General features: G+C 39.2%; 1 protein-coding gene across 5 annotated transcripts in view; it reads right to left on the bottom strand.

Annotated features, from left to right (window-relative positions):
• The window catches only part of PPP2R5E (protein phosphatase 2 regulatory subunit B'epsilon), a 94,188-nt gene extending 71,400 nt beyond the window's left edge, over positions 1–22,788 (bottom strand). Inside the window, exons 1-2 of one of the 5 annotated variants that reach the window (XM_060754230.2) lie at positions 22,471–22,788; positions 12,808–12,971 (exon numbers count right to left, since the gene is read on the bottom strand). In XM_060754230.2, coding sequence (XP_060610213.1) covers positions 12,808–12,964 — 157 coding nt within the window. In that variant the 5' untranslated portion in view covers positions 12,965–12,971; positions 22,471–22,788. Of the gene's footprint in view, positions 1–12,807; positions 12,972–22,461 lie in introns of all 5 variants that reach the window. The other 4 variants (XM_060754268.2, XM_060754239.2, XM_060754250.2 and 1 more) reach the window with 4 other exon arrangements.
• Between the last annotated feature and the right edge of the window lie 366 nt (positions 22,789–23,154).

The following is a 23,154-nucleotide window of genomic DNA, read 5'->3' as shown; positions in this document are numbered from 1 at the left end:
TTTGTCTTTGGAAGGCATACAACAACAATTCATACCTAAACAGGAATAATGAAATATGCCCTTAAGGCTGTAATCAAATACCTACTCACCTAGGAGTTAGTCCCATTTTACTCTCTGGCAGATTCTTAGAAAATATTTATAATCCCCTTTATCTCCCTCTAAGGCTGAGAGTGTGACTTGCCTAAGGTCACCCAGTGAATCTTCATGACCAAGGGGAGATTCCAACCCTAGTCTCCCAAATTGAAGTAGAACACTCAAACCATGACAGCCCTGACAAAAAAAAACCAAAAACTATAAGGCATCATTTTCATATACTGTATCCACAGATGATATACATCAACAGATTTAACTGACTACAGCACTAAACATTTGGAAAAAGAAATGCCAAAAAGCCAAATGTTCACTGAGCACTACACTAACATGTAGGTATTTTCTCCTGTAGCTTCCTGCCATTTCAGAAATCCTCAGGTTCTCTCTGGCACCCATTTGATTTGTTCATTGTTTTACATAAATTACATTTTACATAAATTTCATGGGACTTAAGCATCCACAAATTTTGGTCTCCCCATTAGGGATCCTAGAACAAAAACCCTAGTGGACACCAAGGATCCACTGTACTTGCATACAATATTCTGTGAACACTTCCTCTGACATACCAAGTGAAGACTATCAGCTGAGATTGTGAGTAACAGAACTACCTACACCCTTTGCTCTACCTCTGGCTTTTAAGATAAAATGGCAAAAGTGTTTTAAACTCTTTTTTCTTAACCACACAATCTGTCAGTTAAGACAGTGACTATCCAAGAACTGACAGGTTTGATCTAGTGGCTGTACAAATAAATCAACATTTTACTGATATTAATCTGCACCCTTCTCTCCAAGAAGCTGAATACAGCACACTTGTTTCTTTCCTCTCCATTCTACCTTTACATGAGACCTATGACAAAGATTAGGCCAAGAACTTACAAAAAGCGAATGACTATTTGGACACAAATATCCTCAGGTCTAGCCCAACATCTGAAGGGACATAGGTTACTGATCCCTCTCATATTTGCTTATGCAAATTCCTAAAATGTGACCTCACCAATTTCTCTGTTTATGGGATAAGTTGCAGCTGCTCAACCTAAGGATGTGGGCACTATCCTTGGTCACCTCCATCAATCTGCAGAGTATAAATATGCTCAGGTGTACAACTGGGAGCTACTGCAGAGAAGGACTTGTCTTTTTTGCCATCAAACACAAATCCATAGGCCACAAAGAAAGCTCTAGAATGACCTGGACCTATTAAAGCATCCCCATAGGAGGCAATATGTCAGAAGAAAAAAAAACCATAGTTGACTATCACTACCCACTTTGCCCACATTCACAGGGCTCACAAACGCATCAAATGCGACTAGAGAACAAGGTGTTCTGACATTACAAAAGTTAGATCTAAACATCAGGAGAGCCTAAGTTGTTACTTTATTCACATGTTTTACAGACTTAACAGAAACTGCCACTGACTAACTGCAAAAGCCAACTTTGGAAAAACTCAACTGGAAGACACCCTTAGAACTTTTGTCACCCTCATAACACAGGACAGGTCCAATCATGAGCTTTAGCTTCCTTTCAATTCAGTATGAGTATTTATTCGGCTTTTTAACCTACAACCTTGCTTGCTTTAATTAAAAGCTCTTATCATAACAATTAACATGACAGTGACACTAATGGGCAAGGAACAATGAGCATTTCCACATCACTTCAATTCATTATATTGGTAAAATGGTGAGTATGGTAGCAATCTTTAGTAATTTGAATTCATTTTTCAAAATTATAATTAGCAAATTACTAATGAATTACTAAAAACAAATGCAATCAATGAGTTTTTAATCTTTTCATTAAATTAAACACACATTTCCAATTTAACATCAATATTAACAATTTAAAATGATTATTGATATTTTCAGTCTTTATTACTATGGTCTTCCCAAGGGCAAATATCCAGCCACTACTTGAGAAGAATAAACACCTAGATAGGTCTCTGATCTAAGATAACATGACTCTTTATCTTTTTAATAAGTACATTCTTATAATTTCAAGCCAATCATCTCATCTTACATGCTAAAAAAGCTCAGACAATTTACTTACAACAGCAAATAGCCACAGAGCTATTAGACTATGTGCATTAACAAAAACCATGTTGAAACAAAACATCTTCAGGGTCTCCTTAAAAGAAAACAGGAAAGGAGTTAAGCACACCTTGAAGGAGAAACTATATCCTAAATACAGCTTCACTGCATCTCTCTTATGCCTGCTAATTTAATGCCTCCTGGTGGACACATGAGTCTCCATAGATGATTTTAATACTTGAGCAGATTCATATAAGTGTGCGGGTCTGTGCCTCCACATTGCCTCTTAACTTATGGGTGCAGAAGCTCCAAATGTTAGAATGATAGAAAAAAAAGTCTGAAGACACCACTATCTAAACTAACATGCTACATCACAAGAATCAAAGCACATGTTTAAAAACTCCCAAAGATGGTGATTGAAACACAGTGCAAGACACCGTATTTATTTATTTATTTATTTATGACATTTATATGCTGCCTTTCTCATGCCGAAGGAGACTCGGAGCAACTTACAAGTTATATGTAAATATAATATATTATATTATTAGAATAACACAATATTAGTAAAACACATTCCCATATTGTACTACACCACTATACTGTAATATTAATAATATTACATGTAATATGAAATATATAATTATTATATTTATTATTAGTATTATATTGTATTACATTATAATATTATCAATATTATATGTGTATACAATATATTATATTATTAGCACAGCACAATATTAGTATTATATATTACTATAGTGTACTACACTACTATACAGTAATATTATTAGTAATATTACATGTAATATAAAATATAATTCTTATATTGTATTATTATTAGTATTATATTGTGTTACATTATAATATTATTATCAATATATATGTGTATACAATATATTGCATTATTAGCACAGCACACAGTATGCCATCTGAACTGTCCTAATGTTCAGGTGGAATCTCTTTTCCTGTAATTTGAATCTACTGCTCCATGTCCTGGTGTTTGGGGCAGCTGAAAACTCTATCTTTAATACGAAATCCTTTCAAATATTTAAACTTGGCTATCAAGCAGACTTTTAACCTTATCGAAGCTAAACATACCTAACTCCCTAAGTCACTCCTCACAGGCTATGACTGCCAGATTTTTTATCATTTTGGTCGCCCACTAACATCCTTTGAATTAAGCTTGCTGATTTATTTATTTATTTGCGGTATTTAAATACTGCCTTTCTCAACCTCGAAGGGAACTCAGGGCGGTTCACAGTATTTGCAACAATTCATTGATTAAAAAAAATCAAAACTGACCCTCCCCTGATAAAACTGGGACTGAGGCGCAGCTGGCTGGGAGTCAGCTGCATTAAAATCACTACTGACCAAAAGGTCATGAGTTCGAAGCCAGCCCGGGTCAGAGTGAGCTTCCAACCAATTTGTGTAGCTTGCTGTTGACCTTTGCAGCCCGAAAGACAGTTGCACCTGTCAAATAGGAAATTTAGCTACTGCGTATGCGGGGAGGCTAATTTAACTAATGTATGACTCCATAAAAATCTCCAGCAAGCATGCAAAGAATGAGGAAGTACTTCATCAGTGTCACAAATGGATAGTGAAGCAACAGCTCCCCTGGTGGCCAAAATACCCTCATCAAAAAAGCTGGAATGTTAAGTAGCCTCTGTGTGTCTGTCTATATATGTAGTTTGTCTGTGGTATTGAATGTATGCCATGTATCTGTACATTGTAATCCGCCCTGTGTCCCCTGCGGTCTGAGAAGGGTGGAATATAAATACTGTAAATAAATAAATAAAACATTAAACATTATTAAATGCAGCACATAAAATCACATATCACACATAGACATAGCCGCGGTCCATAAACAGTCACGGGTCATTGCACTTTCAACTTTCACTTTAAATATTTCTATGATGGGCCGAACCACAGCAAGGTCTTCAGCTTTCTCCTAAAGGTCAGGAGGGAGGGGGCCAACCTGATCTCACTGGAGAGGGAGTTCCACAGCCTTGGGGCTGTCCCTCATCCCCACCAGGCGTACATGTGAAGCCAGTAGGACCGAGAGCGGGACCTCCATAAAGAGCTTAATCTACGAACTGGTTCATAAAGGGAAATACGTTTGGACAGGAAAATTGGACCAGAATCATTTAAGGCTTTATAGATTAAAGCCAACACTTTGAATTGTGCTCGGTAGCTAATAGGCAGCCAGTGGAGTTGAAGCAAGATTAGTGTTGTATGGTTCAAACACTTACGTCTCACCAAAATTTGGGACTATTGCTATCTGCTAAAACCTCAAAACTGCCTTCAAAGACAGGACTTAATAAGTACTATGGTCCTCTACAAACCATGTAGACAGCATAAGATGAGAACACAGGTAACCTAGAATGGTTATTACAACCACAATTATCTTTAAAATTCCTAGTATTACTACTGCGATGTTTCATTTATATTATTTGTGTTTTACAGTTATTGTAATAATAATAATAATAATAATAATAATAATAATAATAATAGTAACTTTATTTTTATACCTCGCCAACCATCTCCCCTAGGGGACTTGGGGCGGCTTACCAGGGACAAGCCCAAAAATTACAATTAAAACACAGCAATCAAATGCTACAATTAAAACATCAGATAAAAACAATATGACACAATTATAAGCAACATAAGAGCAACATGGCTGAGAAAAAGAACATAGCTGAGGTACAATTCAATGAGTGCAATACATTTTATAGGAGCGCAAGAAAAATACAACAAACTAGAAGATTGGGCGGGAAGTGCTGTCATAAAAAATGTTGAGGTAGGCCATTTGAGGGTCGAAAGTGCAGAAACTCAAGAGGGACAGGAAAATTACTGGTGAGCTGCTTAATCGAAAGCACACCAGAACATCCAGGTTTTTAGTTGACTCCGAAAGGAGGACAAGGTTGGAGCCTGTCTGATCTCCCTAGGGAGGGAGTTCCATAGCCGAGAGTCCACCACCGAGAAAGCTCTCTCCCTCGTCCCCACAAACCATGCTTGAGATGGCGGGGGGAAGAGAGCAGTGCCTCCCTAGATGATCTCAAGGTACGTACTGGTTCATAGGGGAAGAGAGTATCGCGGAGATAAGCTTGACAGCATTACAATTTCTTTACTATGAACAATTATTATTTTTGTTTAGCTTACCCACACCAATAATACTGTAATTTGATGTCCTTAAAATTGTACTGTAAATTATAAATTTAACAAAATGATTGTAACTATGTAAAATGTCCTACTTGATTTTAGTTTAAGGCTTTATAAAAGTATTTAATTTATACTTTTTATTTAGAAATTAAGCTGTAAATTTATGGTATTGTTCTATTTCAAAACCTTCCCCTACTTTACAGTATCTTTTTAATGGGTTGGCAACCACATGTTTATACAGTATTCCAACTGTGGTGATTCACAGATTTCTTAAAAGACAATATGACACTGGCAAAATCCTGAAAATGAAGTGTGTTTATCTATCTGCCTGCTTTCCACCCCTTCTTTCTTAGTAGCTACTTATTGGATCAAAAGCTCCATCACCATAAACCCAATACCATCTTAAGCTCTATCAACGGTTACATGGCAACAGGTATTTTGGCTTTTGTGTCCCACTTTAGCCCAAACCTCCAAGAGTTCCATGTAGGTGTAGAATATATGATATATTGAAACTGAGAAATGTTTAGGAGAACTATACGAGCAGAATAAGTATATATTCATAAGACAAAATAATATCCTGAAGCAATTTATAAACTTGTTTTTAGATTATAAATTTAAAATAGGGATGTGTCCTCTAGTTCAATAAACTCTGACAGATGTATTCTTCAGATGACATAATAATTCTTGTTTCTAACACAATCATTAGCTATGTAATTGCCTAGATCTCCTCCTAAATCAATGAGGTTCTGGCAGGAGGTCATAAGCTCCACCTGTGCAGATCCATATTCAGGCTTGCATGTCAGTAGTAAGAGATAAATTATTACAAACAAACTATGTAGCTGTACAGGCTATTTAGGGAGTAACACATAGCACTGATGTCAAGAACTGTTTGAACGTCATTATCAACTACTTCTATCATAACCTTGATTTCTTCCTTAATAAGTAAAGTGTTCTCTGGAAGCCATCTGAATTAAATTTGAACATTGTACATTTCAATACATATTTCCGCACTGAATGACTACCTATCAAATTTTGGCACAGCCCCCAATTCCTATGAAATACAATTATATCCACACTGCATTTGCCAAGATGATTAAAAATGAACTATTTCCAGTCTCTACCAGCATAACTATGCTATCTGTATGATTGTGCCTTCAAGCCAGCTACTGACTTATGGCAACCCCATGCATTTCATAGAGTTTTCACAGGCAACGAATACTCAACAGGTGGTTTTATTAGTTGCATCCTGTGAAATATAGTCTATCACACATGGTAATCACTGGCAGTCCCCTATACTAATACTAACAATGACTATTCTTTCTTTGCTAGGATCTAGTATACTTTAGAGCAGGCATCCTGCAACTGTGGCCCTGCAACTGTTTGGGCCTCCAACTCCCAGAATTCCTGACCATTGAACAAGATGGCTAGGCCTTCTGGGATTTAGCGGCCTAAACAGCGGAGAGTCACAGTTTGAGGATGCCTGCTTTAATGTATACCTGTCCTCAAATGTCTCCAAGGCTCACACCAGCATGCCAACCCAGAGCCCATCATGAAATGGCTAACAGCAGCAGGTTTCTCTTTGAAATTATAATGAAACATGAATGGCGCTACTCATATATCATTCTGCACTGTATACAGAATCCTATTTGATATCATGATGCCTCTCCACAAATACTAAAACAAGTTGAACATCCCTTATCCAGAATTCAGGAATCAAAATACTCCAAAATTTTCCACATGGGTGGTTGAAGGTTCAATGAAGACAACTTTGTTTCATGTTAAAATTAGTAAGAGTTTTTGTGTATAAAACTATGCTCAGACTATGTGTGTGAAGTGTAATTAAAACATAAATGAACTTTGTGATTAGCCTTGCATCCTATCTGCAAGCTATCTGATTATGCATATGTAAATATTCCAAAATCCCGGGGGGGGGGGGGGGGGGGGGGGGGACAAAATTCAAAACAGTTCCAGCATTTTGCGTTGGGGATGTTCAGCAATTGCTTGCTTTTATGCTTCCAGGAATATATGTTCAAATTTTAATCTCTTACACAGCACATAAATAACTGGCGGTACTTTATTTTTTAATAAACTGAGTAGTCAAAATTTCAAATTTTACCTCAACTATTCCCCTACATGAACCTAACACTGAAACATTAGACAAACACTATTATATCAGACACAGTTGCCAGCTAATAATATGAATATAATACACTATCAAAGTTATGCTTACAACAGTCCTATTAAATTGGAGATATACTATGAACACTCGAGAAATACTAAACACTATTATTAAATATTTATTCAGCCTTGTGAAATGTAGTGCTGGTATTGTGAAATATGAAACATTCTCTTAGTCAGCAGCTAACTAATGACTTTCTCTATTACAAATATATGAAAAATTATACATCACATGAAGCTCACTACTCATACAGGAAGAAAGAATATTTTTTTCTAAGCCATATCTTACAATGTCCTATTGAAAATAGGCAATGTATTTTGATGAAGAAGTAGGTGATCCTTCAAATAAACTGAATCTAAGCAATAGCCTGACTTCCAGGTTATCTTTTACTTATTTTATCAATTTGCAATACCCTCCATTCCAAATGATGCTTTAATCATGTATGAATTTAAATACCAAATTTTGCTAGAGAAAGATAGGCATAATATTTAAGTTTACATGTTATTTGCAATGATTAAAGTAGAGTATTATATACTTTGTTTTATATGAATAATGGCATTTAAAAACCCTGGCAGTAGAACAACAAAGGTACCCTATCCCAAACTTAAGAGGAAAAATCCAATTTCCAGCATTACCTCTTTGTTGTGAAATATAAGCTTTTATATCTCTCTCTTTTTTATATAAGAGTTACAGACTTGGAAGGTGAACTAAAAGTTGAGAATACATCATATCTTGATTTCAGTAAGACCTCTGAAATGGTCCCACATGATAATATTGCAAATAAGTTAGTAAAATGCGGGTTAAACAATTTTATTTATGTATTTACTTCCCATATTTAAAATGTGGGTTAGACAATGCTACTGTTAAGTGGATTTGTAGCCCAAAAGCTACTTAATCACAGAAAGAAGTGACTACTGGGGTGCTACATGGCTCTGCCCTGAGCCTAGTGCTATTCAACATCTTTATCAAATATTTGGATGATGGAATAGTGGGCATGCTTATCAATTTTTCAGGTAACACCCTTTTGGGGGAGGGGGGGGAGTATCTAATATCCAAAGGTTCAGATTCAAAATTACCTTACCAATCAAAGATTTGGATCAAAACTAAAAAAATTAATTTCAACAAGGAGCAATTTCAACAAGGAGCAAGGATGGGTGACACTTGGCTTGATAACAGCACATGTGGGGGGGAAACTGGAGTCTAGATAGACCAGAAGCCGAGTCAACAGTGTGCTTTGGCACCTTAAAAGGCCAATGTAATTCTAACTTGCATTAATAGGAGTACTGTGTATAGACTGAAGAAAGTATCGTAATAGTACTACTCTATTCTGCATTGGTCAGACCTCACCTGGAATACTGTGATATAAACAAAATGAAATTTGTCCAGAGGAGAGCAATCAAAATGGTAAAAGATCTAGAAGTGAAGCCCTATGAGGGGTGGCTTAGGAAGCTGGGTATGTTTAGTCTAAAGAAGAGAAGGCTGAGAGGGGACATGATAGCCAAATTTAAATATTTGAAAGGATGTCATATTGAGTAGGGAGCCAGTTTGTTTTCTGCTGCTCCAGAAACGAAGACATGGGGCAATGGATTCAAGCTGCAGGAAAAAAGATTCCTTCTAGAAATTAAAAATAACTTGGTAAGAGCTGTTTAACAGTGGAATGTGCTGCCTCAGAGTCTGGTGGAGTCCCTTCTCTGAAGGATTTTAAACAGAGGCTGGATGGCCCTCTCTCAAGAGTGATTTGATTGTATACTCCTGGATGACAGGGTCAGGATCCCTGCTGTGGATTCTTCCAACTCTATGATTCTACTATTCTAAAGAACGCAATAAGTATTTTCCATAAAGCAACATCAAATTTTGATGAATTCCTAAGCTTTCTCTGTAGGTCTGGAAAAATGATCAAGCGCCTGGTCAAATGCCACTCACTGTCAAATATTCCATGTACAAGAAATCCCTTATATGCAGAGAAGACTGCTTTTCTAATTATAACATGGTGCCACCTAAAATTAAACTGGAAGTACATTCTGTTTGTTATCTAGGAGTACAATAATTGCCATTGTTGTTATGTGCCTTCAATTTGACTCCTGTGTTCTAAATCTAAACTTTAAAAGGAATGCTCAATTTCTTAAATACTACTGACATTAATTTCTAACTGCATAATGAGGGTGCATAGTTCAATCTCAGAGTACATTCTTTTCATGCAGAAGATTCTGGTTTTAATTCTTCTCATCCCAAACAAGCTGCAGTTTTTCTGAGTTGCTGTTAATGATGAGTGAAACAACTTGAGCTTTTGTAAGTAGCACAAACCTTTAACATTTCTAGTGAGTTTATATTTTAACACACTTAATTATTATTAGGCTCATTTACTGGCAAACTTTCTGATCTATCAAACTCCTTATCAATGTATACTTTCAATATCACTACACACATACACAATACAGATTTCAAGCTGTGTTTTAGAGTAATCAGATTTTTAAATAGTTAATATTCATAAGCAACACTGATTTGTTTTCCAAAGATCATCACAGTGGCTAAAAAAAGCAAGTGGAAGTCAAGTGATTTCACCATACCAGACAAGCATTTTTGTAGTGTTACAGCAATGTTGGTCTACATGAAGGATTCAGGATATCAGTAATATCGAAGAGCAAGAGTAAAGAGTGTTTATATCAAATTCTTCACCAGTATTTTTAGAAACACACTCTCTGGAAGAAAACACCAGGGTGAGATAGGACCTGGAATCAGGGTGAAGCATTCCATGTATCAGGTGTTGAGGAGCTCAGAACAGGAGCCCTGCAGCAACTGTCACCTGTCCCTGTGCTTCTACAGCAGCTCATTACACAAGAAAACTTTAGCACTGTGCCAAGATTCTTCTGAGTTTTAGAGTTAGATATATAGGAGTCAGTCCTGGTCCAATTCCTTCCTCTTTCTGCATTACAAGGCCTGCATTACAACAGCAATCTCAGCAACACATCACTTACAGAACCCAGTAGGCTATAAAACTGTTGCATTATCTATACCCTTTCTGTTTGCTTTCCACAAATGTTCCTTGAATCATAGAGTCGGAAGAGACTTTGTGGGCCATCCAGTCCAACCCCCCGCCAAGAAGCAGGAAAATCGCATTCAAAGCACCCTCGACAGATGGCCATCCAGCCTCTATTTAAAAGCCTCCAAAGAAGGAACCTCCCCCATACTCCGGGGCAGAGAGTTCCACTGCTGATCAGCTCTCACAGTTAGGAAGTTCTTCCTAATATTCAGGTAAAATTTCATTTCCTGTAGTTTGAAGCCATTGTTCTGCATCCTAGTTTCCAGGACAGTAGAAAACAAGCCTGCTCCCTCCTCTCTACAACTTTCCCTCACATATTTATACATGGCCCTCATCATGTCTCCTCTCAGCCTTCGCTTCTTCAAGCTAAACATGCCCAGCTCTTTAAGCTACTTCTCATAGGGCTTGTTATCCAGACCTTTGAACTGTTTAGCTCAACTGTATCACACTTCAGCTTTAGTTTTCTGCTCTCAATCTGCATAAACCATAAGCATAAAAGTGCTAGTTCTTCATCACCAAATACATTAATGACCAGAATATAACAGATAACCATCCAATGCCATGGTACTAAGACTGAAAAGAGAACCCTCCTTTATTATTTCAGTTGGAAAGACAAGTGCCTTTCAACATGTTGCTAATCTTCAAGGGGGGACTCCAGTTAGACCTTAAGCTAAGCTTCATAGCACTACTCAAAGGTAACACATTCCCCAAAACTCCTTTATTGTGTCTGAAGCTTGTTTAAAAGTAGCTACAGGGAGCATAGTCATGGTTCTGTCAGATAATTTCTTTACACAGTGTGGCCATTTATATCAAAGTTTGACTGGGCAAGATCCTATTCCACTCTCCACAGGATAACTCTACCACAAGATGTTTCACTGAGAGCACTTATATTAATCCAGGCCACCTGTGCAGATTTCAAACAGAGGACACTTAAGTATTTTCTGCTTTTATCTTTAACAAAAAATACATGGTCTTTATTAGATTCATTTCTGAAGATTTTATTCTTGCCAATAGCAAACAGATCTGATAAACAAAAGGAAAATATTTGTATAACTGGTATAAACAAAAACAGTTGGTCCAAAACACTAATATACAAAAATACCAAATAAATAAAACTGGTTTAGACAGAAGGAGGCATGAAAATTAAAAGAAAATCACCATTTAACACAATACTAACAGAAAATAACAAAGACTTGAAACAACTATTGAGAAGTAAAGGAAGAAAGTGCCAAAATAAAATATCAGATTAACATTTTTATTTCTTAATGTCCATAGATTTACAGAACTGTACAATGGAGGGTGTAGACACAGAAATAGCCAATGACTGCACACTGGAAGAGGTTATAAATCTACATAGAGATTGCAGGCAAGAAATCAGAAGACTAGAACTTGGAATGGGAACAAAGAAGGAATTAGAGAAGTCCCTCAAGTGTAATAGCAGATAATTGAATACTAAAGTCAGATCATCCGTGCCACAGCATTCACACATTCTCCGTATGGACAGTCAACAATATTTTCACTTTCAGCTGTAAGGAAATCTGGACAAAGATGAAAGATGATGAAAAGAGAATCAAGTCATCTGAAATATGATGCCAGAGCAGAATTCTATAGATGCCATGATCTGCCAAAAAGGCAACAAATATATCCTAAAGCAAATCAAGCCTGAACTCTCAGTAGAAACCAAAATAGGGAAACTGTGACTATCATACTTTAGGCACATCATGAGATAGCATGCCTCATGAAAAAAAGACAATTAATGCTTGGTGAAGTGGGAAAGGAGAAATACTGAATTACTGGTGGATAAACTCAATTTAAAACAACCAGAACCTCGAGTCTACACAACCTGAAGAGGGCTATTGATGATAGGCTGTCTTGGAAGTATTTCTAGATCAGTGATTCCTAGATGTTGCTGGGACTTGAACTCTCAGAAGATCCAGTCACCATAGATGATGATCAGTCATTCCAAGAAGCCTATTTTAGAATTACTATTCTAGGTGTATGTTTACATTTAACAAGTGTAAGCACTGCATGAAATAGTCAGACTGTGTAACCGAACTCTAGTTCGTGAAACCTGCACTTCCTAATACAAATGAAGTTTCATTACAATCAGCAGAGTGCACCTTCAGTATCTGCACCACAGGTTCTTCTACATAAGTATCCACAAAGTAAGAACAGGTCGTACTTAAACAGCTTATCTTTATAGTCTAGTACAAGGTTAGTCTTCTTTCAATAAACATAAAACATCACTTGAATCTGCTACCACAATTATCACATAATTAAAACATTCTTTTTCAGATGAGAAGCATAATAGAATGATTTACCTTTTAGCAGAGGCAGTGGAGTTAACTCAATAGGCTTGCCCTGAGACCGAAACTGGGAGGAACTTTGCGACCTCTTCTGCCTGGCTTTTCTGACGGACTTCCGAGAAAATCCGTCTACTTTATCCACTGATGGAGGTGTGGTTGGTGCTGAGGACATATCCCTACTGAAAGGAATAAATATCATTAATATTATCATGTAAAGAAACACACACATTACCAAACCTCAAAGATCATACTACTAATAGTCATTACATGTGAACAACTTAGTTGAACACAACTGTTTAAACGGTATGCAGATGTTATCAAAAAGCACTGCTCTTATAAATAAAGATTTATTATTATCCAGTTCTGGTTATGTCACAAGGAATTAGTGATCCTGAGGCCCAAATTGATATAGAAGAGCTGAATATTGCAGTCTACATCCATATGAGCAACTGCATCAACGATTCTACGAGTAATGCAGAAAGTAAACTCATAACATTTGAAAGAAGTAACAAGAATTCACTTTACGCTATAAACATGCTGCAACGACTCTTTCCATTCATACTAACCTAAGAAAATTATATAATAACATAATTTTATTTTTGTATCCTGCCACCATCTCCCCGAAGGGACTCGGGACTCAGCTTACATGGAGACAAGCCCATTTAATTTTATGCAATATTTTTGATGCCAACTGTAAAAAGGCAATGGGACTTTAACACTGAGCTCCTGTGGGCACCTACTGTGTTCATTATCTATTGCACTAATCAGCAATATAATACTTCTCTCTTTTTCTTTTCACTTCTAAAATGACAAAAGTTAACCCGATCACTGGTCCGATTCTGGGTCCAAACCAGCAAATCCTAAATTACCACAATGTTGCCTTCTCTTAAAAGATATCCAGAGAAAGATACTATACTTCATTAAGTAGCTTTCCACTAGTAAGCTACTCTTAAACTTAAGGGGTTCTTAATTATTTGCCATAATTGACCTTCCACCATTTTAGATATCATTTTATGTCTTTTTTTAAAAAAAAGTCTACATCAAAACCTCCCCATGTGTACAGAGAACCTCACTGACGAGAGGACTAAATTAAAGATGGGATGCTGTACCTAATTTTTACTTATGCCAGATGTTTAAATAATGCCAAGATTATATACTACAAACAATCATATTTAAATCAAAGTAAGATGTATCAATCGGGTCAATGGGACTGTACACACTGTTGAAATTCCTGATACATTTTTCCAGAACAAGGAATAGCAATGCAATGACAGAAGATTTCTGAATGCTTGATTTTAATATTTCTCATTAGATGGAAGCAGAAAACTGGAACATTCATATTTGAAAGTTAAATGAAGAGGGTTTTGTTAAAGGCAGTTTGGGGTTTGCTAAAATTTAAAAGGCACACAATCCATACTTGTCTGCACCAAAGCTAGCCTTTAGAAGGAAGCATGTAAATCCTTGACACTTTGTAAGAGTGCCTTTATCTAAAACAACCCTTATTTTATCAACTCATCATTCTCATGGCTGCTGCTGCATTGTTATCCTGATAGCCTAAATGCAAGAGATTAATGATTCTGCATTATTCTGATGCTTATCCATTTAAATGTTGCATGTATCATTAATATGTGATGACTCCAGAGAAGAATGACACTGCTATGCATACCCAAGTTATACAAAACCGATCTATAACATACAGTGAAAGTAGGGAAGCTGCAAATCATGACAACAAAAAGGTATTACTGGTACTCCAGTATAAAGCCAACACTATTCTGGCAGCCCATTCTCCACATATTTGTCCAGAATTAAAATACAATGAGGTTAATGTATCTATCTTACTCTCAAATTAAATGTGGAAGAGATAGCACCGCAGTCATGGCCTGAATGGCACAGCTCAGGTCATCTAAAGGATGGTTTATCTTTGCACTGCCCACAACCCGTTGGCTGCCTCTACCCACCCAGAAATCTTTTCACACAGTCTGAAAATGGAACTGCTAACCTCATTAATGGACAGACTCTCAAGCAGATCACTTCAACTGCAGGATCATTGTGTCAGCAAGAAGCTTTAGCAATACTTCTCAGTTGTAAATTTAGTAACAGTTCTCCTGTGCTGCTTTATTAGCTGCTGAAGTCTAATCAGGCCTAACAAAGCTATTGAGCCAAGATGAATATCATTATTTTCTCTTGCCATTTTCCCTTTGGTCAACAGAACTGAATATTTACAAACTTGATAACAACATTCAATAATCTACTCTTCTCTGGGAAAGGGGGTTGTTTTCTCCTAATATATATGAAGAAGTCCATTCAAGGATCTGAAAAGGGGTTTCTTCATCTATATTGGTAGAAAAATAAAGAAATTAGTGTATATGTTTTATTTATTTATCTGATTTATGCCAGGTCTTTCTCCCAAAATATATAATAAGAATTGCAAATGGGACACATACGTTTAATCACACACCTGTCTTTGGTTCTCACCTATGTAGTAGAACACTGAAGATTTAAGAACAGATTATGATTATGTATTATTAAAGTGATGGAATTTCTTTGGCGGCTATAATGAAAGCACTAAGCTTGTTGGTAATATTGACCAATTATGGGGGGAGGGTGGCATTGGAATTAAAACTGAGGAGCATCAAGAGAAAAGAAACCCAAAGAGGAGACAGTGACAGATAGCAAGGAGCAATTAGCTGTCTTGCTACGTGCCATTCAGCTTCTAAGTTTAAAACTTGCTACAAAAGGAGACTCCAATCAAAGCCCTCCTGACAAAAGGCCACCAGGCTTTTAAAAGTTCAGGCAGGATTTGAAGATGAAGATGTTTAACATCTAGTCAGGGGATGATGTGGTTTTTAACCATTTTGATGGTTTTTAAACTGTGATTTTTTTTTAGTGCTGTATGTATTTAATTCTTTTTTAATGTTTGCATTTTTGTATATTTTAAATTGTATACTGATGCTTTTATGTCACACCACTTTGGGTCCCCTCTGGCAGAGAGAAATCAAAGTATAAATAAATAAATATAATAATAGTAATAATGCCATCCAGCCTCTGCTTAAAGGCCCTCCAGAAAAGAAGCCTCCAATCAAAGCCTTCCCAACAGAAGGCCATCCAGCCTCTGATTAAAAATCCACTACAAAAGGAGACTCCACTCAAGGTCCTCCTGACAGGAGGCCGATAGGCCTTTAAAGGTTCAGGCAAGCTTTTAAAAATGAAGATGTTTATTCTAAAGATGTTTATACTCACGCTTTCATGTCAAGTCACCTTGAATCCCCTTGGGGAGTGACAAAGCAGGGCATAAATAAATATAATAATAATAATGCAATCAAGCCTCTGCTTTAAAACCTGTTACAAAAGGAGACTACAAGCCAAGCCCTCCTGACAGAAGGCCATGAAGCCTCTGCTGAAAAACCCTCTACAAAAGGAGACTCTAATCAAAGTCCTCCTGACAGAAGGCCAGCAGGATTTTAAAGATGAAGATGTTAGTCGGGGGGGGGGGGGGGGGGTGCTGTGGTTTTTAAACATTTTGATTGTGTTTAACTGAATTTTTAGTGCTGTATGTGATTAATTCTATGTTAATATTGGCATTTTTGTGCATTTTAAATTGTATAGTAATTCTTTTATGTCAAGACACTTAAAGCAGGGTATAAATATAAATACAATAATAATAATAATAATAATAATAATAATAATAATAATGCCACCCAGTCTCTGCTGAAAATTCTGCAATAAAAAGAGTCTCCAATCAAAACCCCTTTGACAGAAGGCTATGTAGCCTCTAAATAAAAACCTTCTACAGAAGGAGACTCCAATCAAAGCCCTCCTGATAGAAGGCTGGCAAGCTTTTAAAGATTCAGGCAGGGTTTTAAAGATGAAGATGTTTAGTCAGGGGATGCTGTGGTTTCTAACTGTTTTGATGGTTTTTAAACTGTTAATTTTTTAGTGCTGTGTTTAATTCTACCTTAATGTTTGCATTTTTGTATATTTAAAATTGTATATGAATGCTTTTATGTCAAGCTGCTTTGAGTCCCCTTTAGAGGAGATAAAATGGAGTATAAATAAATATAATAATAATAAGGCCATCCAATTAAAAACCCGCTACAAAAGGGGGACTCCAATCAAAGCCCTCCTAACAGAAGGTCGACAGATCCTGAAAGATGAAGATGTTTAGTTCGAGGGTGCTGTGATTTTTAACCATTCTGATGGTGTTTACCTGTGAATTTGCTTCCTCCTATGTATCAGAGGGGTTACAATCTTCTTGGGAGGCCCTGCTCTCAGTCTCACCACCTTTGCAGGCATGGCCTGCGAGTAGTGGCCCCTCATCTGTGGAACCCTCTTCCTAGTGAGATTCAATCAGCCCCTTCCCTCTTGTCATTTCACAAACAAGTGAAAACCTGGCTTTGGGAGCAAGCATTTGGCCCACCATAATTATCTGTGCAATACAGTTGGAACTGCCCCTGGATTGATGAATATGATTACCTGAATTTAGATCTATGCACAATAGTTGTCTAATGTTTACATATGTCGTTTAATGTTTTAAATTGTTCTTTTAATTGATTTTAATTGTTGTCGTTTGGGCATGGAATAATACTAATTATGTAAGATGCCCCGAGTCCCCATCAGGGTGAGAAGAGAGGGATACAAATGGCGTAAATAAATAAATAAGTTAATATTAGCATTTCTGTATATTTTAAAATTGTACAGTAATGCTTTAATGCAAGCCGCTTTAATGCAAGCTATAAATAAATATAATAATAATAAAGCCATCCAACCTCTGCTTTAAAACTCACTACAAAAGAGTGAGAGACTCCAATCAAAGCCCTCCCAACAAAAGGCTGGCAGGCTTTTTAAAGATTAGTCTTGGGGGGTGGGGGTGGTTTTTAATCGTTTTTGATGGTGCTTAACTATGAATGTGTTTAATTCTATGTCGATGGCTGTATTCCTGCATATTTTATACAGAAATATATCTATAAAGCCCTGAACTGTTTTGACCCAGCTTACCTATCCAAACCTATGTCCCTCTATGAACCATCTCGGAGATTAAGATCCAGGGAGGTCCTGCTCTCGGTCCCACCCCTCTCACAAGTGCAACTGGTGGAGAGGAAAGACGGGGCCTTCTCACTGGTGGTTCCTTGGCTATGGAACTCCCTATCGAAATTAGATCAGCACCTTCCCTCCTGGCCTTCAGAAAAAGTAAAAACATGGCTATGGGGCTAAGTCTTTGGGCAGTAAACAATACAAGGAACAATCAGGATCATGTGCAATAGATATTGATATTTGGAACGGCCCTGGCCTAGGATTGTTGGATTGTGTGGTTTTAACATTTATATTAATATGTTTTTAAGTCCAGGTTTTAATGTTTTGTATTTTTATGATTGAATTGATAGCTGTGTGTTATTATTATTTTATGTTAAGTTTTTATGTATGTAAGGTATTAAATTTTGCAGTATATCTGTTGGAAACCGCTTTGAGTCCTGTTCCTCTCCCCCCCCCCCCCCCCCCGTGAGAAAAGCAGTATACAAAGTAAATAAGTAAAGTTTTAATTGTATACTCATGTGCCGCTTAATGCAGGGTATAAATAAATAACAATAAGGACACCCAGCCCCTGCTTAAGAACCTGTTATAAAAAGGAGACTCCAACCAAGCCCTCCTGACAGAAGGACATCCAGTCTTTGATTGCAAACCTTCTACAAAAGGAGACTCCAATCAAAGCCCTCCCAACAGAAGGCCGGCAGGGCTTTTTAAAGATTCAGGCAGGCTTTTAAAGATGATGTTTCAGGGGGCGCGTGGTTTTTAACCCTTTTGATGGTGTTTAACTGTGGATTTTTTTAGTGCTTAATTCTATTTTACTGTTTCAATTTCTGTATATTTTCAATTGTATGCTCATGCTTTTGTGTGAAGCCGCTTTGAATCTCCTTTTGGGGAAGATAATAATAATAATAATAATAATAATAATAATAAGGCCACCCAGGGCCTTTCCATATAGCCCTATATCCCTGAAAATCAAGTGCCCTTCCTCACAGCTGTGTGGAAGGGCCTCAAGGCAGAAAATCCCACATTATCAGAGTGTGTACTCGGGCCCTTCCACACAGCCCTATACCCCATAATATTAAGGCAGAAAATCCCCCAATATATGCTTTAAGCGGGTTATCTGAGTCCAGGTAGTACGAGCCCTTCCACACAGTTCTATATCCCTGAATATCAAGGCAGGGAATCCCACATTATCTGAGTGTGAACTCAGGTAACTCAGTTCAAAGCAGATATTGTGGGATTTTCTGCCTTGATATTCCGGGATTTAGGGCTGGATGGAAAGGCTGAATGACGTTAATTCACCTGGAAGCAAATCTTAGGGCCCTTCCACACAGTTCAATATCCCGGAATATCAAGACAGGAAATCTCATATTATCTAAGTGTGGATTCAGGTAACCCAGTTCAAATCAGATATTGTGGGAATTTCTGCCTTGATATTCTGGGATATAGGGATGTGTGGAAGGGCCCCAAGGCAGAAAATCCCACATTATCAGAGTGTGGACTCAGGGCCCTTCCACACAGCCCTATACCACAGTATATCAAGGCAGAAAATCCCAGAATAAATGCTTTGAACGGGGTTATCTCAGTCCACACTCAGATGTGGAATTTTCTGCCTTGATATTCTGGGATTTAGGGCTGTGTGGAAGGGCCCTTAGATAACCCACTTCAAAGCAGATATTGTGGGATTTTCTGCCTTGATATTCTGGGATATAGGGCTGTGTGGAAGCGCCCCAAAGCAGAAAATCCCACATTATCAGAGTATGGACGCAGGGCCCTTCCACACAGACCTATACCCCAGAATATCAAGGCAGAAAATCCCACAATATATGCTTTGAGCGGGGTTATCTGAGTCAACAGATAATGTGGGATTTTCTGCCTTGATATTCTGGGATATAGGGATGTGTGGAAGGGCCCTTAGATAACCCAGTTCCAAGCAGATACTGTGGGATTTTCTGCCTTGATATTCTGGGATATAGGGCTGTGTGGAAGGGCCCCAAGGCAGAAAATCCCACATTATCAGAGTGTGGACTCGGGGCCCTTCCACACAGCCCTATACCCCAGTATATCAAGGCAAAAAAATACCACAATATCTGCTTTGAGCGGGGTTATCTGAGTCCAGATAATGTAGGATTTTCTGCCTTGATATTCTGGGATAGAGGGCTGTGTGGAAGGGCCCTTAGATAACGCAGTTCAAAGCAGACGTTCTGGGATTTTCTGCCCTGACATTCTGGGATTTAGGGCTGGGTGGAAAGGCCCCAAGGCAGAAAGTCCCACATTATTTAGGTGTGGACTCAGGTTACCCAGTTCAAAGCAGATATTGTGGTATTTTTGCCTTGATATTCTGGGATGTAGGGCTGTGTGGAAAGGCCCACTGATAGAAAGTCCCACATTATCAAGGTGTGGATTCAGGTAACCCAGTTCAAAGCAGATATTGTGGGATTTTCTGCCTTGATATTCTGGGATTTAGGGATGTGTGGAAGGGCCCCAAGGCAGAAAATCCCACATTATCCGAGTGTGGACGCAGGGCCCTTCCACCTTCCACACAACCCTATACCCCAGAATATCAAGACAAAAAATACCGCAATATCTGCTTTGAGCAGGGTTATCTGAGTCCAGATAATATGGATTTTCTGCCTTGATATTCTGGGACAGAGGGCTGTGTGGAAGGGCCCCAAGGCAGAATATCCTGTATTATCTATGTGTGGACTCAGGTTACCCAGTTCAAAGCAGATTTTCTGGGATATAGGGCTGTGTGGAAGGGCCCCAAGGCAGAAAATCCCACATTATCAGGGTGGACGCAGGGGCCCTTCCACACAAACCTATACCCCAGAATATCAAGGCAGAAAATCCCACAATATCTGCTTTGAATGGGGTTATCTCAGTTCACACTCAGATGATGTGGGATTTTCTGCCTTGATATTCTGGGATTTAGGGTTGTGTGGAAGGGCCCATGACATTAATCCACCTGGAAGCAAATCTCAGGGCCCTTCCACACAGTTCAATATCCCAGAATATCAAGGCAGAAAATTCCACATTATCTGAGTGTGGATTCAGGTAACCCAGTTCATATCAGATATTGTGGGATTTTCTGCCTTGATATTCTGGGATGTAGGGCTGTGTGGAAAGGCCCCAAGTCAGGAAATCCCACATTATCCGAATGAGGACTCAGGGCCCTTCCACACAGCCCTATACCCCAGAATATCAAGGAAAAAAATACCACAATATCTGCTTTGAGCGGGGTTATCTCAGTCTACACTCAGATAATGTGAGATTTTCTGCCTTGATATTCTGGGATTTAGGCTGTGTGGAAGGGTCCTTAGATTACCCACTTCAAAGCAGATATTGTGGGATATTCTGCCTTGATATTCTGGGATTTAGGGCTGGGTGGAAAGGCCCACTGACAGAAAGTCCCACATTATCTAGGTGTGAACTCAGGTTACCCAGTTCAAAGCGGATATTGTGGTATTTTTGCATTGATATTCTGGGATGTAGGGCTGTGTGGAAAGGCCCCAAGACAGAAAGTCCCACATTATCCGAGTGTGGACTCAGGGCCCTTCCACACAGCCCTATATCCCAGAATATCAAGGCAGAAAATCCCAGAATATCTGCTTTGAACAGGGTTATCTGAGTCCACACTCAGATGATGTGGGATTTTCTGTCTTGATATTCTGGGATATAGGGATGTGTGGAAGGGCCCCAAGGCAGAAAATCCCACATTTTCAGAATATGGATGCAGAGCCCTTCCACACAGCCCTATACCAAGGCAGAAAATCCCACAGTATCTGCTTTGAACAGGGTTATCTCAGTCCACACTCAGATGATGTGGGATTTTCTGCCTTTATATTCTGGGATATAGGGTTGTGTGGAAGGTCCCTTAGATAACCCAGTTCAAAGTAGATAATGTGAGATTTTCTGCCTTGATATTCTGGGATGTAGGGCTGTGTGGAAGGGCCCCAAGGCAGAAAATCCCACATTATCTAGGTGTGGACTCAGGTAACCCAGTTCGAAGCAGATATTGTGGGATTTTCTGCCTTGATATTCTGGGATATAGGGCTGTGTGGAAGCGCCCACTGACATTAATTCACCTGGAAGCAAATCTCAGGGCCCTTCCACACAGCCCTATATCCCAGAATTTCAAGGCAAAAAATACCACAATACCTGCTTTGAGTGGGGTTATATGAGTCCACACTCAGATGTGGGATTGTCTGCCTTGATATTCTGGGATATAGGGCTGTGTGGAAGGGCCCTTAGATAACCCAGTTCAAAGCAGATATTGTGGGATTTTCTGCCTTGATATTCTGGGATTCAGGGATGTGTGGAAGGGCCCCAAGGGAGAAAATCTTTGAATGGGGTTGTCTCAGTCCACACTCAGATGATGTGGAATTTTCTGCCTTGATATTCTGGGATATAGGGCTGTGTGGAAGGCCCCACTGACATTAATTCACCTGGAAGGGAGCCTCCAATCAAAGCCCTCCCGACAGAAGGCCACCCCAGCTTCTGCTTTAAAAACCTGCGATAAAAGGCGAGTCCAATCAGAGCCCTCCCGACAGAAGACCATCCCACCCTCCTCTATATTTTTTTTAAAGCATCCCCGGATGCTCTCAATCTGTAATGATTTCCTTCCCTGCTTTCTCTCTTCCCCACCTGGATTACCTTGAACCCTCCAGGTACCGGATCCAGAGAGAGGAGAGAAGAAGAGGCGGGAGGGAGTGAGGCGATCCCTGGGTGAGGCGTGTGTGTGTCTCCTCCTCCTCCTTCTCCTGCCGCAGGAGCAGCAGCAGCAGCAGCACCCTCCGCCTGCTAGGCCGCGTCGGCTTCAGGAGGGGCAGCGGCGGCAACACGGGAGGCCTCTTCTCCCGCTGCTTCTTCTTCTTCTGGGGCTGCTGGTGGTGGTGGTGGCCTCCCTCCGGGTCCCATGCAACGCGGCCCGCTCCCTCCCTCCCTTTCCCTCCCTCTCCCTTCCCTTCCTTCGTCTTCTTTCTCCTCCTTCACAAGGAGGGGCGAGCGCGGCCTAGTCGTGCCTGGCGATGAGGAGGAGGAGGAGGAGAAGGGCCTTGTCCGTCTTCCTCTCCTCGTCGTCCTTCCTTTTCCTTTTTCCTATTGTCAGTCAGTTACTGGGCTCCGGCCATGGCTCTCCTTCCTTCCTCTCTCTCTCAGTCTCAATCTCGCTCTCGCGCGCGCGCTCCCGCTCCAGGCCTCCGCGCTCGCGCACAAGGGGCACGCGCCCCGTCACTCAAACGAACAGCCCCGTCCGTTCGTTCGTTCGTTATTAAGGGTGTTGACAACCTAACCCGCTCGTTCCGGTTTCGACGTCTGATTGGTCGCCGCGCTCACAAG

Source organism: Anolis sagrei, chromosome 1, assembly GCF_037176765.1.
Source record: "Anolis sagrei isolate rAnoSag1 chromosome 1, rAnoSag1.mat, whole genome shotgun sequence".
NCBI classification, from domain to species: Eukaryota; Metazoa; Chordata; class Lepidosauria; order Squamata; family Dactyloidae; genus Anolis; species Anolis sagrei.
This window is presented reverse-complemented; position numbering and strand designations above follow the sequence as displayed.